This window comes from Camellia sinensis, chromosome 3, assembly GCF_055761805.1.
Source record: "Camellia sinensis isolate YWXY chromosome 3, ASM5576180v1, whole genome shotgun sequence".
Lineage (NCBI taxonomy): Eukaryota > Viridiplantae > Streptophyta > Magnoliopsida > Ericales > Theaceae > Camellia > Camellia sinensis.
In genome coordinates, this window is record NC_138963.1 from 122963763 (window position 1) to 122981559 (window position 17797).

Here is a 17797-nt window from a genome sequence, read left to right on the forward strand (position 1 = left end):
TAAGAATCCAGCAATCATAAACACTCAAAAATCCAGTAATCCAGTAATCAATATTTTTTCACTTACTTTAATTTTTCTTTTTTTGTTTTCAAATTAGAAGATACTTCCTATTGGGGAATTTTCAATATGGATTTTCAAATTTATAGTTTATTTTTGAGTGTTTTCAAAACCTTCAATGTTTTTCTTTGGAAAGCATAAAATAAGTTTGGGGCTTTGTTTCACATCGGAAAAAGGGGAAAACATAGAGCACTAAATAAAAAGCTACATGGAATATTCCTTTGAATATGGTATTATGGGAAGAATTATTATTATTATTATTATTATTATTATTATTATTATTATTGTTAACAACAACAACAACAACAATAATAATAATAATAATAATAATAATAATAATAATAATAATAATAATAATTGAATCATCAACTAAGAAAATATTAGGTATATTATATAAAAAGATTCTGTATATACAAATTGTTCATAAATTCAATTTTAAAAAATTTGGTTTGTTTGTTTACTTAATTTGTGTGCATGTGCATGTTTAAAAAAAAAAAAAAAAAAAAAAAAACGGTGTTCCTATTTTTGTGTTTATGTGTTTATAATTTATTATGTGCTCGTATTTTGGTTTGTTTGTTTGTTTGCACTATCACAAATGTTCGCAATTTTTTAGACTTAATAAGCTTTTGTTTGTTTGTTTGTGTAGAAATTCAGTATTTAAAATTTTGATTTTTCTATGTTTGTTATTTAAAATAAAATTCAGCGCTCTTAAAAAAATAAATGATCTTGACAAATCATGTGAATCTGTGTGTTTTGAAATTTTGATTCACATGAGTGTCTTGGATTTTTTTGTCTTACCAACTTCAATTGTTTAGACTTAGACTTAGACTTAAATAGTCTGTAATTTTTCCTGTTTCACTTTTTCAAGTCCTCTGTCAACTGAATATGCTCCATTTTAGTAGTCATCTTGGTCATGTAATTGATCATATATATGTATATGCATATCTTAGCTTGGTGGCGGGTTGTTGATTTTGCTAAGATAACAGGCTTTTTTTTCCATAATTTTAGCTTGCTAGATTTATATCAAGGTTCTGCCTCAAGGTTGAGGCCTCACCCGTTGGTCATGTAATGAAATCTCAATGGATAAGCATTCTATTTCACATTTAATTCACTACACTTTCACAAATCATGCCTCTCTTTCTAGATAGCACACCACCAAGTTCCACATGGATTGGATTCTAAATTTCAGACATCACCTGGCAAGATATATAGATCAATTTCCATCACACATGGACATGTGCATGAACACCTCAAAAATGCTACAAATATACCAGAGATTCCATGTGATAGTTATCCCCATGGTCATGTAAAATTAAACTCACACTCAAAAAAAATTATTTAACATTTTATTTGCTGTGTAATATATTTATTTGGTTGTACCATTCAAATGTAATATATTTGTTGTGTGATTTTGGTTTTAATTTCATCTTTATAAAATTGAAGTCAGTTAACAAAGAGAAAAGTTCAAATTTAGACCATTTTATTGTGCTCCAGTTTTAATTTATCATTTTAATGTGACCATTAAAAAACATCTATTCTAAATGTTGGTTTGACTCGGAAAATGTGAGTTTGATTATGGGTTTCGCAAAGAATGTAGAGAGAGAGAGGGGGAGGGGGAAGGGACTGTTTGTTTGGAGCTATTTAAAAAGAAAGTAAGGGTGATTTATTTAGTTGATTTTCTTGCAACAAAAAAATTAAACTGACACTCAGAAAAATTTATTTAACATTTTATTAGCTGTGTAATATATTTATTTAGTTGTACCATTCAAATGTAATATTTATTTGCTGTGTGATTCTAATGTACAGATGATAAATATTTTTCATTTAATTTTTTTGTGAATATCTAGAGTTCCTAATTAAAAGAAAAATTTGAAAGACTTGGCATTTTAACATTCATGTGTAATATGGCAAGAGAGTTTATGTCTTTTTTTTTTTTTTTGCACCTTTTTAAGGGAATATAATATTCTATGTTGTATTTCAAAAATTCTGGTCAATCCTTATGTGTGTGCGTATTACTTTAGTTGTCTTCATGGCTTCAAAAAATGTATTAAACTTACAAGTATTTAACTTAACGCAAGTATTTAACATGATCCGTTTTGTTTTGAATCAAATTCACCAAGTATTTAACCTAACCCAAAAAAATGTATTTAACATTTTGTTATAAGAAATTTTAAAAAAAAAAATTATACCATTCTAAACAGAGAAGGCACGTGCCTCTGGTATCTGTTGACCTTTTTCTTTTTCTTAGAAGTTTATATTTTTATTTATTTCGTTTCCTCTTGATTGTAACCCGTTAAGTATTTTCTATTCATTGCAGTTATTTATTTAAATAAAATTTTGAATTTTATTATTAGATTTGGTAGCAACATATTTGGAAACAGCATTTCACTGCCAATGAAATCCATGTTAACTTTTATTATTGCTAATTTTTTGTTTCTTTGTGTCTAAAATTATATAACCAAACATTTTTAGGTTGAAGTACAACAGTTATGAACAATATTACTATTTTTGATCAAGTAAGTTTTTTTTCTTCTTTTTTCTCTTCATATAAATTTAAGTACCTCTCTTATAAATTTAAGTACAACAGTTATGGACAATATCACTATTCTAATTTTTTTTTTCCGCATACTTTATAGGTGGATGGGGACTTACATTGAACCGTAATATCACCTCCCTTTACTAATTTTCTTATTTATGTGTATAAAGTTTTATTTATCACTCTAAAGTTTTTGTATGTATAGGTTCGATTTCTTCAAGAAAGAAATGTTAATGTTGTTATTCGCGATAAGCGTGACCTTAACACTATTTGCATTCATGAGGTAAGCCTAAAAGTCACTTGAACATTGGACATGTATTTTCTTATCATTTTCAAAATAATTTATAAATATATTCTACTTATCTTTTACAGGCAAAGGCGAAGGAAAAAGACAAAGCAATATCAAAGGAAACAAAAAAAGCTATTCGTTATGGCAAAGGAAATGAAAATGCACATCCTATGGTATGGTTTCTCAACAATTTTTAAAAGTTTCTTTTTCGAATATTATATAGATTTTTTTAGGAATTGCATAATGTCATATACTATTTTTTATGTACATTTTTCAAAAGTTTCTTTTTCAAAAATTTATTCAATTCTTTTTATTGAATGTGAAATGTTTTTCTGAAGCATGTTAAAGTAAGCATTTGTACAACATGCTAATGCATTTGTATGAACATTAATTTGAATTTTTAATATGTTTGTCTATTTGTATGATAAAAATATGTTGCATTTGCACAATATGTTGCATCTACAACATAGCATAATAAAAATATAATAGAAGAATGTCACCCAGCATACTTGCCATTACATTATGTTCTATTATTTCCATATGGTGAGCTTGGATGGGAGCCTGAGTTGAAATTGTGGAATGTTCAGTATGATCAACCTTGAACTGATCGACTTACTCAAATGAATTTTTATAGTTATCGTTTGTTTGAACGACCCAAAGAGTATTCAACAATTTTGAGAGGTGGGAAACTATTTCAAGAGTTTTTGGTAGATGCTTGGGCTGCAACTGAGCAATATCGATTGACATACTACAAGCTTAATCAAGGGAAACTTCAGGCTGAGCTTTACCAAGAGTTGTCAGATATGGATCCAGATTATGTGCGACCCAGACAAATTGGTCAAAGGTTTGTTTTCCATCTTCATTTACTAGTAGTCCTAGACATATGTTTGAAATCTTTCAAGATTCAATGTCTATCACACAATACAACCAATACCCAGATATTTTTCTTACCATGACTGCAAATCCCAATTGGCCAGAAATTACTTCAGCATTATTACCATATCAAAAACCTATTGATCGTCCTGATTTAATTGTCCGTGTTTTTGAGTTGAAGAGAAAATGTTTGATGAAAGAGATAGAAACAAATAAAGTGTTTTGAAATAAAGTTGCACATGTTTTTACAATTGAATTTCAAAAACGAGGCCTCCCTCATATGCATGCACTTTTATTTCTCAAGGGTCCAGACAAAATTCGGACATGTGCTCAAGTAGACAAATTGGTCTGTGCAGAATTTCCAGACCCAAAAGATGATCCTATGCTTTTTGAAACTATCAAATGTTGTATGGTACATGGACCATGTGGTGCTCGAAATCCGCAAGAACCATGTATGGAAAATGGTAGATGCACTAAGAGATACCCTCGAGCTTTCACAGAAACAACAACTATGGATCAAAATGGCTACCCGATCTATCGTCATCGCAATAATGGTCAAGTACATACTGTGAGAGGGCAAGAAGTTGATAACAGGGATGTCGTATCATACAATGCATATCTTTCAAAACTTTTCAGCTGTCTTATAAATGTGGAAGTTTGTGCCAGAATGAGATGTGTGAAGTATATACATAAATACATTTATAAGGGTTATGATCGTACAACGATGGTGTTAGGAATGATAAATGAGATTCAACAATATCTCGATGCAAGGTATATTGGACCTCCAGAAGCTGCTTGGCGAATATTTGGTCATCCTTTGCATGCAGAGATGCCAACAGTTGTACGATTGGCAATTCATTTACCTGGAATGCATCGTGTTGTTTTTAACCCAGAAGAGTCATTACAAATGATTCAATCTAGAGCTGGTCAACAAATGTCAACTCTTACTGGCTTCTTTGCATATTGTGCTGCTAGTGAAGATGAATGTCCATTCACATATCAAGAATTTCCACAACATTTTGTTTGGCTTAAGTCAGAAAAGAGATAAAAATCAAGAGAAAGGGGATGTGCAATTGGTAGAATGTGCTTTGCTAGCCCTAATTATGGTGAAAGTTTTTATTTACATTTGTTACTAACCGTTGTCAAAGGACCAAAGTCGTTTCAGTCTTTACGCACGGTCGATAATGTTGTGCATGATACATTTAAATTAGCATGTGTTGCAAGGGGGCTTTTAGAAGATGATGAAGAATAGATACAATGCTTGAAAGAGGCAGCAGTCATAAAAACAGGATATCAATTGAGGAGATTGTTTAGTATTATTCTCACCAAGTGCTCTCCACTAAATCCATGTGCATTATGGAATCAATTTTCAACGCATATATGTGATGATCTTGCACATAAAATTTGTACATTGTTGTCATTTCTAAACCAACTGAGGCTCAAATTGAAGATTATGCATCTTTTGAATCAAATGCTTCATGAATCAGAAAAAAGTTTAATTGACTTCACACCCATGCCACAACCTACTGCAAATTGGAGGGCAGTAGTTGGTAATCGATTGATAGTTGAACATCAACAACTGCAGAGTGAGGCACAGCATACAGATCCACAAATTACTATTGATAGTCTCAATAATGGACAGCGGAATGCTTATAATACAATCACTTCTTCAGTTTTCCAAAATAAAGGACCTGTTTTCTTTCTGAATGGGGGTGCGGGAACAGGGAAAACATTTCTATACAATACGATTGCATTAAAATGTCGTAGCCTTGGGCATATCGTTGTTACTATGGCTTCGTCTGGAATTGCATCACTGTTACTGGTAGGAGGTCACACTGCACATTCAACAGTTTCCATTCCATTAGATGTATTGGAAAATTCACTTTGTGGGTTTAGCAAACAATCATTACAAGCTGAGTTATTTAGAGAAACAAAACTCATAATTTGGGATGAAGTTCCTATGCAACATAGACATTGTGTTGAGGCGGTTGATCATACATTGAGGGATATTTGTGATAGTAAAGAGCCATTTGGGGGTATTACTATTGTTCTTGGAGGAGACTTTCGACAAATCTTATCAGTTATACCCAAAGGAGTTCGTGAGCAAATTGTGAATGCATCATTAAGACACTCTGTTCTATGGAAGCATATATATATCTTGACTTTGGATTTGGATATGCGCTTGAATCATGAAGGCCATGAAAATGCTAATTTTGCAAATTTCTTGATGGAGGTAATTAACACTACTTTAACCTGTATTATATAGATTATTTTAAATTAATAAATTGTGTTTACACTTACTTTTTTTTATTGATTTCACTTTTTTTTAGATTAGGACCAAACCTCAAGAAATTGTTAACCTTCCGTCAACAATACACAAATGTCAAGATTTGAATGAATTACTCTCTACAGTTTATCCACAATTGAATATGATAGAGACGTCAACCCCAACATTTTTAACTGAACGCACAATTCTGTCTGTGCGTAACGATGATGTCAGTGACATTAATACTGCTGCATTGAATATCTTTCCAGGAAGATTATATACTTAGCTTGCAACAGATAAAATGTCTGAAGATAATGAAATTGATCCTACCATTACAAATAGATATCCTAATGAATATTGAAATTCATTGGATCCTCCTGGATTGCCAACTTTTAAGTTAGAGTTGAAAGTGGGTTGTCCTATAATATTGTTGAGAAACATTGCACCAAAAGGTGGACTATGTAATGGTACAAGATTGATGGTTACTAGGTGCGGCACTCGCATAATTGAAGCTCAAATTTTAACTGGAGAAAAGTTTGGCAATTTGGCATTCATACCAAGGATATCTTTGACACCATCTTCTTCATAAATGCATTTCCAAATGACAAGACGTCAATTTCCAGTCCGATTGGCATATGCCTTGACCATTAATAAATCTCAAGGACAATCCGTGAAATTTGTTGCGGTTGATTTGCGTATACCTGTAATGCCCTCAAAATAATACATGAAGCCCATCATTCAGACATGCGATGATATAATAAAATTAATGTCTTTCCATTCATCAGAGTAGTCCTTACAACAGTATTACATGTTAACAACAAAAGCAAATGCCTTACGGGCTTACAGCTTTCCAAGTCAACACGTGGTTACACAAAAGAAGAGTACTAACTCTATACAAAATAAGCCCTTGGCTTGATGTACATGTAATACAAACAAAATAATGAAAAAGAGTCTTCACTCCCATATCCATCCAAGCTATGTCCTTGGAGGTGGCATGCTACCTGTACCTAAAAATAATGTCCCATATAGGGTGAGCCAACGCCCAGTAGGGATATGCTAAACACAATATGAGCAGTAACTAAGACATTAGCAATTGATAAATGTTCAACTCTCATAAATCAATTCATAAACCATTTCCCTTACATGACCACTATGTCCATGTTTCATTTCATTTTCCATTTCTTATCAAATTCACAATTCACAACAACGGCTCAGAACCTGGCCAACAGTTTACATGAGATAGTGACTCATATTAAACGTTTCCCGTTTCACAATAGATAAGCATATAAGCTATATCAACATCTCAATAGATAAGCATACAAGCTGTATCCATACTTCAACAGATAAGCATATGAGCTATATCAACACATTAACTGACAAGCATAAGAGCTGTATCAGCAGAGTCCATCCCCTATCTCCTCCCAAACAACATCCGGTTTAGAGGTCCATCCCCTATCTTCCCCTAAACCGTGGAGTACATCCCCTATCTCTTCCCACACACACAACGTATACACACATAAGTCATATACGAAATCAATCAATACATAACGTTAATGTATTCTATCAACCGTCATACTCAATGACACGTACAATTGATCAGTTTTAGCTTTCCTAATCATCATGCATTGTCTACAACAATCATAACTACCCTCCACCGGTAGCCCAAGCAATTATTTCTAAACAGATAATAAAAGCTTCAACATATAAAATACCAATGTTTCCAAAAGTCAGCGATTAATAAATCAAACTCTACCATTTTACAATATAATGAGCCAATTTCATTATTTCCAACTCAATTCCAAATAACAACCATTTTCCCAAATTAATTATACCAATTAATTTATACAACAAATTAGGGTTTTCTACCCCATTTCCCAATATTGACCCAAGAGTCCAAATATTCTCAACAAACACCAACAACCTCGTTTTGAAACCCAATATACGTATTTATGGGCCAAAGATTAAAAACCCCTTTTTACATTTTCAAACCCTAACATCCCAAACTTCAACCATTTATACAACATGCCCAAAATCTAGGTTAAAACGCATAAGAGTGAGTAGGAATCCCTACCTCAAATTCGGAACCCAAGGGAAGAAGATGAAGAAAATCAAAATGCTCCAAATTCCAAGATCCACGGATCAAAATGAAGCCCTCGACGATCAACACAACTTTTACAAAGGGCAAAGGAAGGGAAAGCACTCTAACTAGATCAAACCCTAGAGAGAAGGGAGTTTCTAGAGAGAGAGGCTCTCAAAAACATTTTTGGGAAAGTAAGAGAGAGAGAGAGGAAGTGTAGAAAATGATTCAAAAGTGCCCAGCTACCCCCTGTTATACGACATTCCCGCTCGAGCGGAAAACACAACGCTCGAGCATCAAGAACAAAAAACTAGGTACGCTCGAGCGCAAGAAGTACAGCTCGAGCGCCAAGACACAAGAATAAAGTACATCCGCTTGAGCGTGAAAACTAGTCCGCTCGAGCATAGATTTCCCCCTCCCAGAACATACACCAAAAATGTACTACACGCTCGAGCGCCAAAAAGCACGCTCGAGCACGACCCGCTCGAGCGCAGGGAACCCGCTCGAGCGTAGAAATTACACCTGCAGAAGTTTTGCAGACCATGAAAATACTGGGAGTGTGCAATCTCCACTTGAGCAGCAGACGACCCGCTCGGGCGGAACGACCAAAAACCCGACAACAAGGATTTAGACCAAGGCTCGACCCACCTGCTCAAAACATGCCCAACACACCCTAAAACGCAAACATAAGGAATTAAAGGATGACAACAAGGTATACAACCACCAACTCCACGGAACCAAAGTCTGAAATACAACGAATACAGAAAGGGAAAACCGGGATCGCTATAACCTCCCCCCCTTAAAGAATTTCGTCCCCGAAATTAAACATGAGATTTTCAAAAACAGGTTTTCTCCATTTCCAACAATATTACAGCATAATATTAAACATTCTTACCCATTACCGGTCAATCCCATCTCTTTTCAAGAGACATTTCACATTATACAAAACAACCTGCATTATCAACATGCATTCTTTGAAATTTACCAATTTCAACTCATTTTTCACACTTTAATAACACGTTGTAGACACCCCATTTTTGACCGCCCTTAAGACTTGGGCGTTACTGATGGTTTACTTGGTGGAGAAAGGTGTGCAGGGCAAAGGTTCAGTTTCTTCGGCAAGAAGAGAGACAAATCTCAACTTCACACCCCATTTTTGACCAAAGTTATTTTGGATGGTTTTTAGACCTTAAAACCCTCTCTTTCAAAACATTTTTGAAATAAAGTTTCTACAATGTTCCGAGGCTCACATTTTGTCAAATGATGCGCTTTTCGATGAACCGAGTAAGGACAAAGTGGAAATGAATGAAAGAGAGATGAAATCTTTGCAAAATCTTTCACAACACCTTGTTTAGGGGTTTAGAGTTGAAGAAAATAGGAGAAGATGAGAAGAAACCAAGTTGGAGAAGAAGATAGGCAAGAATCGCTAAGAAAGGGATGAACAGTCCTCGCTAAATCAAGCTTATCCGTCTATACACTTGGAGTTAATCTATGAGGCCACCACCGTTGGAAAGAAGACTTCTGGGGCTTCATTTTTCATTCAAGAATCTCGTAAATCGGAGTCCGGAGGGCGGAGATATGATTGGTTGAAGTTGGGCATCATCCCGGTTGAGCCGAAACTGAGCAGCCTTCACCAAAACAAGCATAACATTTTGGAAAGTTGGAATTTTGATGCAAGGCTGGTGCCATTGGAAATCTTACTTCCGGGGCTTCAATTTGGACACAAGATTGACCTGAAAAGGAGTTCATATGAAGAAGTTATGCCCGTTTGAAGTTGGACTTGCAGAGCAGATTTTTCCTGCCGACCGACCAAATAGATGGCCGACCGGCCAGAACAGATGGCCGACCGGCCAATAGATTGCTGACCGGCTAGTTAAAGTAGCCGACCGTCCAATTTTGCTAGCCGACGACCTTCCGGAGTATTCTACAGATTGAATGGATGCCAGCTGTGCAATTGGTTTCCCCTCAGATTTTGTCCGAGGGTTTGGCACTTTTGGCGGGAAACTTGACCCATTTTCCCTCCATTTCCCCCCCCCCCTTTTTCCCCTCTTTGGCCTATATATCAGCAGCTCCAGCTGCTGGTTTAGGGTTACAAAAATTCCCTCTTAGGCCCTTGCATTATATCTCTTCCTTTCTATCTCCAAGCTTAAAAACCTTCAAGCCCTACACCATTTTACACTACAACCCATATCCCTACCCTTCCATCCTCCATTCTAGCAGCTAGAGGCTGTTCTCCAGAGCTTAGGAGTGCTGCATTTTGGTCCAAGAAGCTACCAAAGTTTGGTCTTCAAGGGTGAGTACCATTCCCACTCTTTTGAGCTTATTCTTGTATCATTTTTCTAGCTATTTTGCTTGCTGTTTTGAGCTCCGACCAAAACTGAAAATACCCTTTATTTGAGCTCTATTTCATGATTAATTAAGGGAATTTTGTCATTTGAGGTCCCCATCTTGCAGTTCCTTCTTTATCTCTCCTTTAGGCCCTAATCTTGCATGTTATTTTTGGCCTATGTGTAATCTGTTTTGGGGCATGTCATAAACTGTAAGTGAGCTTTTTTTGAGCCCTTCTTCAACATTGAAGAAGGGCTCATTACTGTTTAGATACCCCATGTGCTACTTGCTTTGAAACCCATGTTTTTGCCTCATTTTGCATGTTTTTTTTAGCCTATTTTTCTTCTGTTTTTGGACCTTGGTCCGAACTTAAAGTGGCCATATTTTGACCCTCTTGTCATGTTTCATTAAGGGTCTTTGGTTGTTTGATGAATTTTTTGTATACTTTGTGTTTTGACCTCTTTTGGTCCCTACCTTGCATGGCATTTTGAGCATACTTGTATATTGTTTTTGGGGTTTCCATAAACTGTAAGTAGTCATATTTTTGGTCCCTATTCAGTGTTATAGAAGAGTATTTTTCTGTTTGGGCTTTGCATCTACCACTTGCTTCATTGCCTCCCTTGCGGAGCCATTTTTGTATGATAATTTTGTCCCACTTGTGCTTACTGTTTGGCCATGATTTGAACTGTAAAAATGCTTATTTTGGGGCTTCCTTGCTTCTTTCTTTTCATTCCATGCACCAATTATGCATGCTTTGTATAGCTGTAAGCCATTTCATGTACCTAGTTTTGCATTTCGGGAGAAATTCCATGCATCGGGTGTCATTTTGCCCCGTTTCGGGGCTCTTTTGCCCCTCATTTTGCTGCTGATTTTCACATGTTTTCATATCATATTCCATGTCTTTCCATGCTTTGGTAGAGTGGCATTCGTGCCTTAGGTTCGGTCCTCGGTTTGCGTGCATATGTGCACGCATTTCGAGTGTCTCATTTTCATCTCATGGCCACTGATGTGGGTGTGGCTGAGGTCCACTCACATTGGTGTAAGTCCATCTTGCATTATGTATGCCATGTTTCAATGCGTTGTGCATGTTATGTTGTTAGCATTGTGTGTGCCATATAGTTGCATTGCATGCTTGTATGTTTGCTTGCATGCTTGGGTCGCATGTGCATTGTTGTGCATTGCCTCACCTCTTGATCAACCATGATTGAGGTTGGGTCCCTTGTATGTTTTGTGTGTATTGCATTTGACATTGAAATGAATACTTGATTCTTTGGCCATCATGCATCGAAATGCGTAATTGGTGGCCCGAGGGTCGAGGGCCAGGCTCCCTTGAGTCCATTACATGATAGGGAGTGTGCCCATGCATACAGTTGCCTAAAAATTCCATGCCATACACTGCTTGCCCTTTGCTGCTGCCAATTGCAGGTTCTGCAGGAAGATTTGGCCGATCGATTAAATACAGTGCCGACCAACAATCCATCAATGGCCGATAATTTCATCAGCGGCCGGTGACCATTTCCCATGGCCGGAGGCCATCCCTCCCAGCCGGTGGTGTTCCACAGTGTGCAAAGAACATATCCTGAGACTTGTGCAGTTTTCAGAGGAGCTAGGCAGTGTAAACAGAGGCAACAATGCTATGGCAGCGAGTTTCCGGGCAAGGCGGATCAAGCATGCATCACTCACGCATCCCAAGGCAGGGGCCGTGGCCACCTTCCCTTTGCATTTAATTTGTTAGTTAAATAGGAATTCTGTAATAATTAATTAAGTAGTTAGTTATTTATTCGGACTGTAATATTAATTCGGTCCCTTCGAGTGAGGGCGTATCTGTAATAAGTGTGGGTGCGTGTGTGCATGTCTTCCAATCCCCACTTCTTTCTCCCTTTTACTTACCTACTTTGATGGTTAGTATTAGGACATGTTTAATTTAGCATACCTTATGCTATGCATGCGTGCATCCATGCATTTGTCTTACATGCACCGGGCTCGGCACATCATGCTAATGGCACTTGTATTCCAATTCCAAAGTTGAGTACTTGTTAATTGCAGCATTTCACATGCCACGTTTAGGATAGCTGAGCCTATCATAGTCGCATCTTGCATGTGCTGCATTAGCCATCTTAACATGAACTAGGACCATGCATGTTGGCTAACTAGTTTATTGTTTTGGCTCGGAGTACTCGGTAAGCATTTATGCTTTAGCATCTCGCATGCTTGTGAATGCTATCATGACAGTATGCTTACCATGTGGCTAGATGCTTATGTTATAAACTGTTTGGATGCCTGTGGGTGAAGGTTGGATTGTTTGAGTTGGAAAAACTCGTTGAAATCCGTATTTTAGCCTACTTGCGAATAGCAAATTCCAAAGTGTTTTTCAAGACAAACGGATATGCAATGCTTATTTCCAAATTAGGCAATCTAGTCTATACTTGTGTGCTGTGCGCATAACATAGTAATTCTAGGCTAATAAATGGAATAAGAACACATAAACGCTTTCAAAACAAGATATCACGGTTAGTAGAGGCCGATCTTTGATCAGGCGAGAGGGGGTGCTCATAGCTGACCTTCCCCAATCGTACCCAAGTTCCCGAGCCGAGGCAACTTTGGTGATGACGGACACGTGGCCTTTGGCACCGAGTCAGGGTTTCCTAAATTCTCCCAAAATAAAATATTTAGGTGGCAACTCTGTATCTGGCAAAGCAGTCCATGTTTGGCACTTCTTTTCAAAAATCTGTTTCTCAAAACGATTTGCCGGATTTGGACTCTTTGGTTCAGATTAAGAACCGTGAAACAAAATTGAGTCCGAACTGTAGCATGAGGCCCACGAGCGCGCCTACACACATGCAGGATTAATATCATGCTTGCATTTTCACAATATACTTAACATACACAATGTTAACATAGCTTCCATTCACCAAAACATTTACAATGTTTTACAACTTAAGACACAAAATTACCAATGCATGGTTACACATCAACAAACAAGTCCGGATATTTCTCGCGGACCTCCAACTCACGTTCCCAAGTGGCTTCCTCCACTCCGTGATGTTTCCACAAAACCTTCACCAAGGGAATGGTCTTGCCACGCAGGACTTGATCTCGCCTATCCAAGACCCGAACTAGTCTCTCCTCGTACGAGGCATCCTCACCTACCTCTAAGTCAGTCCAATCTAACACATGGGACAGATCCGGCTCATACTTCCAAAGCATACTCACATGAAACACGTCATGCACCCCGGACAACTGCGATGGCAAAGCCAAACGATAAGCAACTTCCCCAATCCTCTCAAGGATCTCAAAGGGACCGATAAACCGAGGGGATAACTTCCCACTCTTCCCAAACCTCATCAAACCTCGCCTAGGTGATATTTTCAGGAAAACATGATCACCTACCTCAAATGCCAAAGGCCTCCTCCTACGGTCGGCGTAACTCTTTTGGCAACTTTGCGCTGTAACAAGCCTCCTACGGATGAGCTCAACCTTCTTCGCCGTCTCCCTAACCAACCCCGGACCCAACAAAGGTGCATCACCCACCTCGGCCCAACAAACTGGAGACCTACACGATCGGCCATACAAGGCCTCAAACGGTGCCATACCGATGCTAGACTGGAAACTGTTGTTGTAGGCAAACTCTACCAAGGGCAAGTGCCTCTCCCACGTCCCACTAAAGTCAAGGACACAACCTCGAAGCATATCCTCAAGGATCTGGATAGTACGCTCGAACTGCCCGTCAGTCTGAGGATGGCAAGCCGTACTAAAGGTCAACTTAGTGTCCAAGGCACTCTGCAAACTCCGCCACAACCTAGCAGTAAAACGAGGGTCTCTATCTGAGACGATCGTCACTGGGACCCCGTGCAACCTCACTATGTCCCGAATATACAAGTCGGCGAGATGATCTGCCGAATCTCTCACGCGCGTAGGGATAAAGTGCGCCGACTTAGTCAACCGGTCTACAACCACCCAAATAGCATCACTATCCCGCTGCGTCCTCGGAAGACCTACAACGAAGTCCATAGTGACATGCTCCCACTTCCACTCGGCAATAGGAAAGGGTTGCAACAAACCCGCTGGCCTCTGATGCTCGGCCTTTACTTGCTGACAAGTAAGGCACTTCGACATGAAAATCGCCACATCTCTCTTCATTCCCCGCCACCAGAACTGGCAATCCAAATCACAATACATCTTAGTGCCTCCCGGATGCACCGCAAGGCGTGAATGGTGAAACTCTCGGAGTACCTCCTCTCGGCAAGACTCCGGCACAAACAAACGGTCCCTGTATCTCACACTTAGGTCGGGATACACCGTCAAACCTTTATCAACCTTCCCACTGGAGATCCTCTCTTGGAGGGATTCTACCTCAAGGTCACCTCTCTGTGCCTCTAGCACACGAGTCACAAGTGTAGGCTGTGCAACAAAAGAAAACAAGGCCGCAGCCTTAACGGATTCGCCCAGAAGCAAATCAAACTCGCCCAGTGCACCCAACATCTCCCATTCCCGGATGGCTATACAAGCTACATCACTAATGGATTTCTTACTAAGGGCATCGGCCACAACATTGGCCTTCCCCGGGTGATAGTGCAACTCAAAATCATAGTCCTCAATGAACTCCATCCACCTTCTCTGCCTCAAATTCAAGTCTCTCTGTGTAAACAGATACTTCAAACTCTTATGGTCCGAGAACACCTCGAACCTCTCACCATAAAGGTAGTGCCTCCAAATCTTCAAGGCAAAGATCACAGCTACTAGTTCTAGGTCATGCGTAGGGTAATTCTTCACGTGTATTTTCAACTGACGTGAGTCATAGGCAACCACTTTCCCCTCTTGCATCAGCACACAACCCAAACCCTCTCGTGAGGCTTCACAATAGACTGCATAACCCAACCCTCTCTCTGGAATAATCAAGACCGGAGCGGTGGTCAATCTAACTTTCAACTCTTGGAATGACTTTTCACAAGTCTCACTCCACACAAACTTGACTCCCTTCCGAGTCAATCTAGTCAACGGCAAAGCTAGCCTGGAGGAATCTTTCACAAACCGGCGGTAATACCCAGCTAATCCCAAAAAACTTTGGATCTCAAAAACACTCTTAAGCTATGCCCAAACTTGCACTGCCTCAACCTTGGACGTATCAACAGACACCCCTTCCCTGGATACCACATGGCCTAAGAACTTGACTTCTCCTAGCCAGAACTCACACTTCCCAAACTTGGCATATAGCCTATGGGTCCTAAGCAATTCAAGCACCACTCTCAAGTGTTCCCCGTGCTCCTCCTCAGAAGGCGAATAGATAAGAATGTCGTCTACGAAAATGACCACAAAGCGATCTAAGAATTCCCTGAAGATCCGGTTCATCAAGTCCATAAAGACTGTCGGTGCATTGGTCAGCCCAAATGGCATCACCAGAAACTCATAATGGCCATACCGCGTACGGAATGCCGTCTTAGGAATATCCTCCTCCTTGACCCTCAACTGGTGGTAACCCGATCTCAAGTCTATCTCAGAGAAACAACGGGAACCCTTCAACTGGTCAAACAAATCATCTATACGGGGCATAGGGTACTTATTCTTAACCGTAGCCCGATTCAGCTTCCGGTAGTCGATACAAAGTCTCAAGGCACCATCTTTCTTTTTAGCAAAGAGGGCCAGTGCTCCCCACTGTGAAACACTAGGACGAACAAAACCCTTATCTAACAATTCCTAGTGCTGAATCTTCAACTCACTCAACTCGGCTGGGGCAAAATGATAAGGTGCCATAGAAATCGGCGCCGTGCCGGGCACTAAATCAATAGAGAACTCTATCTCTCAGTGAGGTGCCAAACTAACGAGGTCCTCGGGAAAAACATCCGAATACTTACAAACCACTCTCGGTAATACAATCTGGGTCTCATCACACTCACTACTCATGAAGCTAGCAAGTAGACCACTAAGCTCACTCCGCCCTCGCGGATCATACATCGGTGGCAACACACTACCAACCCGATCCCCCAAGAAATGGAAACACTCCCCGCTCAAGGTACATACTGTGACCCTCTGGCGGTAGCAATCGATAACAGTCCGGTATAACGATAATGAGTCTATACCCAAAATAACATCAAAACCCTTCATGGGCATAACAACAAAAGGAAAAGGAAGCCTACGGTCAACGACCTCTATATCACAACCTCTACATTCGTGCTTCAAAATCAAGTCACCCCCAACAGGTGATACAACACATATAGGAGATGCTAATAGTGCCAACTCCAACTCCAACACAGATGCAAATGCAGCAGATACAAAAGAATGGGACACGCCCGTATCAATCAATACACTAGCAACCGAGTTGCAAAACAGAAAGGTACCTCTCACAACTGATGGAGCCGGCACTTGGTCCTGCGCGGTAACAGCATACACGCGCCCTGTAGGCCCCTGATCCACCTGCTCACCTCTAGGAGCAAAAGACTGCTGCACAGATTGGGATGACGAAGCTCCTAGATTGGGCCTCGAGGCCTGCACAGACTGAGCTGGCTGATAACTCTGCGTCTACCTAGAACCAGACGCTCCTGAAGTGGCACTCAATTGTGGGCAAAACCTCTTCAGGTGCCCAGGCTGACCACAACAATAGCAAGACAGTGGCTGGCCCCTGCCCTGACTCTGTCCCTGAGGTCGAGCCGAAGAAGAAGCAGCTCGCTGACCCCCTCCCTTTTGCGGGCAAACCGAAGACTTGTGACCCAGCTGGCCACATGTGAAACAAGTCAAGCCTCCTTGATTACCTCTCCCAGAGCCTGCACTCGGCACTGGAAAGGTCAATCTAGCCAAACCACCCTGAGACTGCTGAGGGTTAAAACCTCTCTGTCTCCTGCCATCACCCTGACCATCATGGCTCCTCTTGGAACCTCTATGCTTCTCCTCATCCTCTTCCTGCATCATACTTTCCATATGAGCTGCAGCATCCACCAAATGTCTATACTTTCGAATAAAAGACCCTCCAATCCTCAACTTGAGTCCATGCCTCAACTTTCGCTCAAACTCAAAGCAACGGCGTTCCTCAGATGCCACAAGTTCAGGTGCAAACCTGGACAAGCTAGTAAAAGTAGCCTCAAACTCGGCCATTGACAAACCCTGCTGTTTAAGCTGGCAAAATTGGTCCCTCAGCTTCTCCCTAGCAACTGAAGATAAAAACTTTTCTTGGAAAGCATTCACAAAAGCCTCCTATGCACCACCAACACTGCCCTTCTCGTACTTCCACCATTGACCCGCATCTCCCTTCAGTTGGAAGGATGCCAAGGTCACCTTTAAAGCCCCGTCCTCGATGCCAAGCATCTCGAACGTCTTCCCCATCTGTTCCAACCACTCGTCAGCCTTAAGTGGCTACTTTGGATCCCCAACAAACTCGTC

General features: G+C 39.7%; 2 protein-coding genes across 2 annotated transcripts; both read left to right on the forward strand.

Moving 5' to 3' along the window:
• The first annotated feature begins 4479 nt into the window (after positions 1-4479).
• Positions 4480-4803, forward strand: LOC145821813 (uncharacterized). The gene has a single exon (XM_082918383.1). It carries the CDS (start codon positions 4480-4482, stop codon positions 4801-4803), a length of 324 nt encoding a protein of 107 aa, XP_082774509.1.
• Positions 4804-5208: 405 nt separating this feature from the next.
• Positions 5209-6307, forward strand: LOC145821814 (uncharacterized). Its single transcript, XM_082918384.1, has 2 exons — positions 5209-5988; positions 6086-6307. Exons 1-2 carry the CDS (start codon positions 5209-5211, stop codon positions 6305-6307), a joined length of 1002 nt encoding a protein of 333 aa, XP_082774510.1.
• Positions 6308-17797: the final 11490 nt, after the last annotated feature.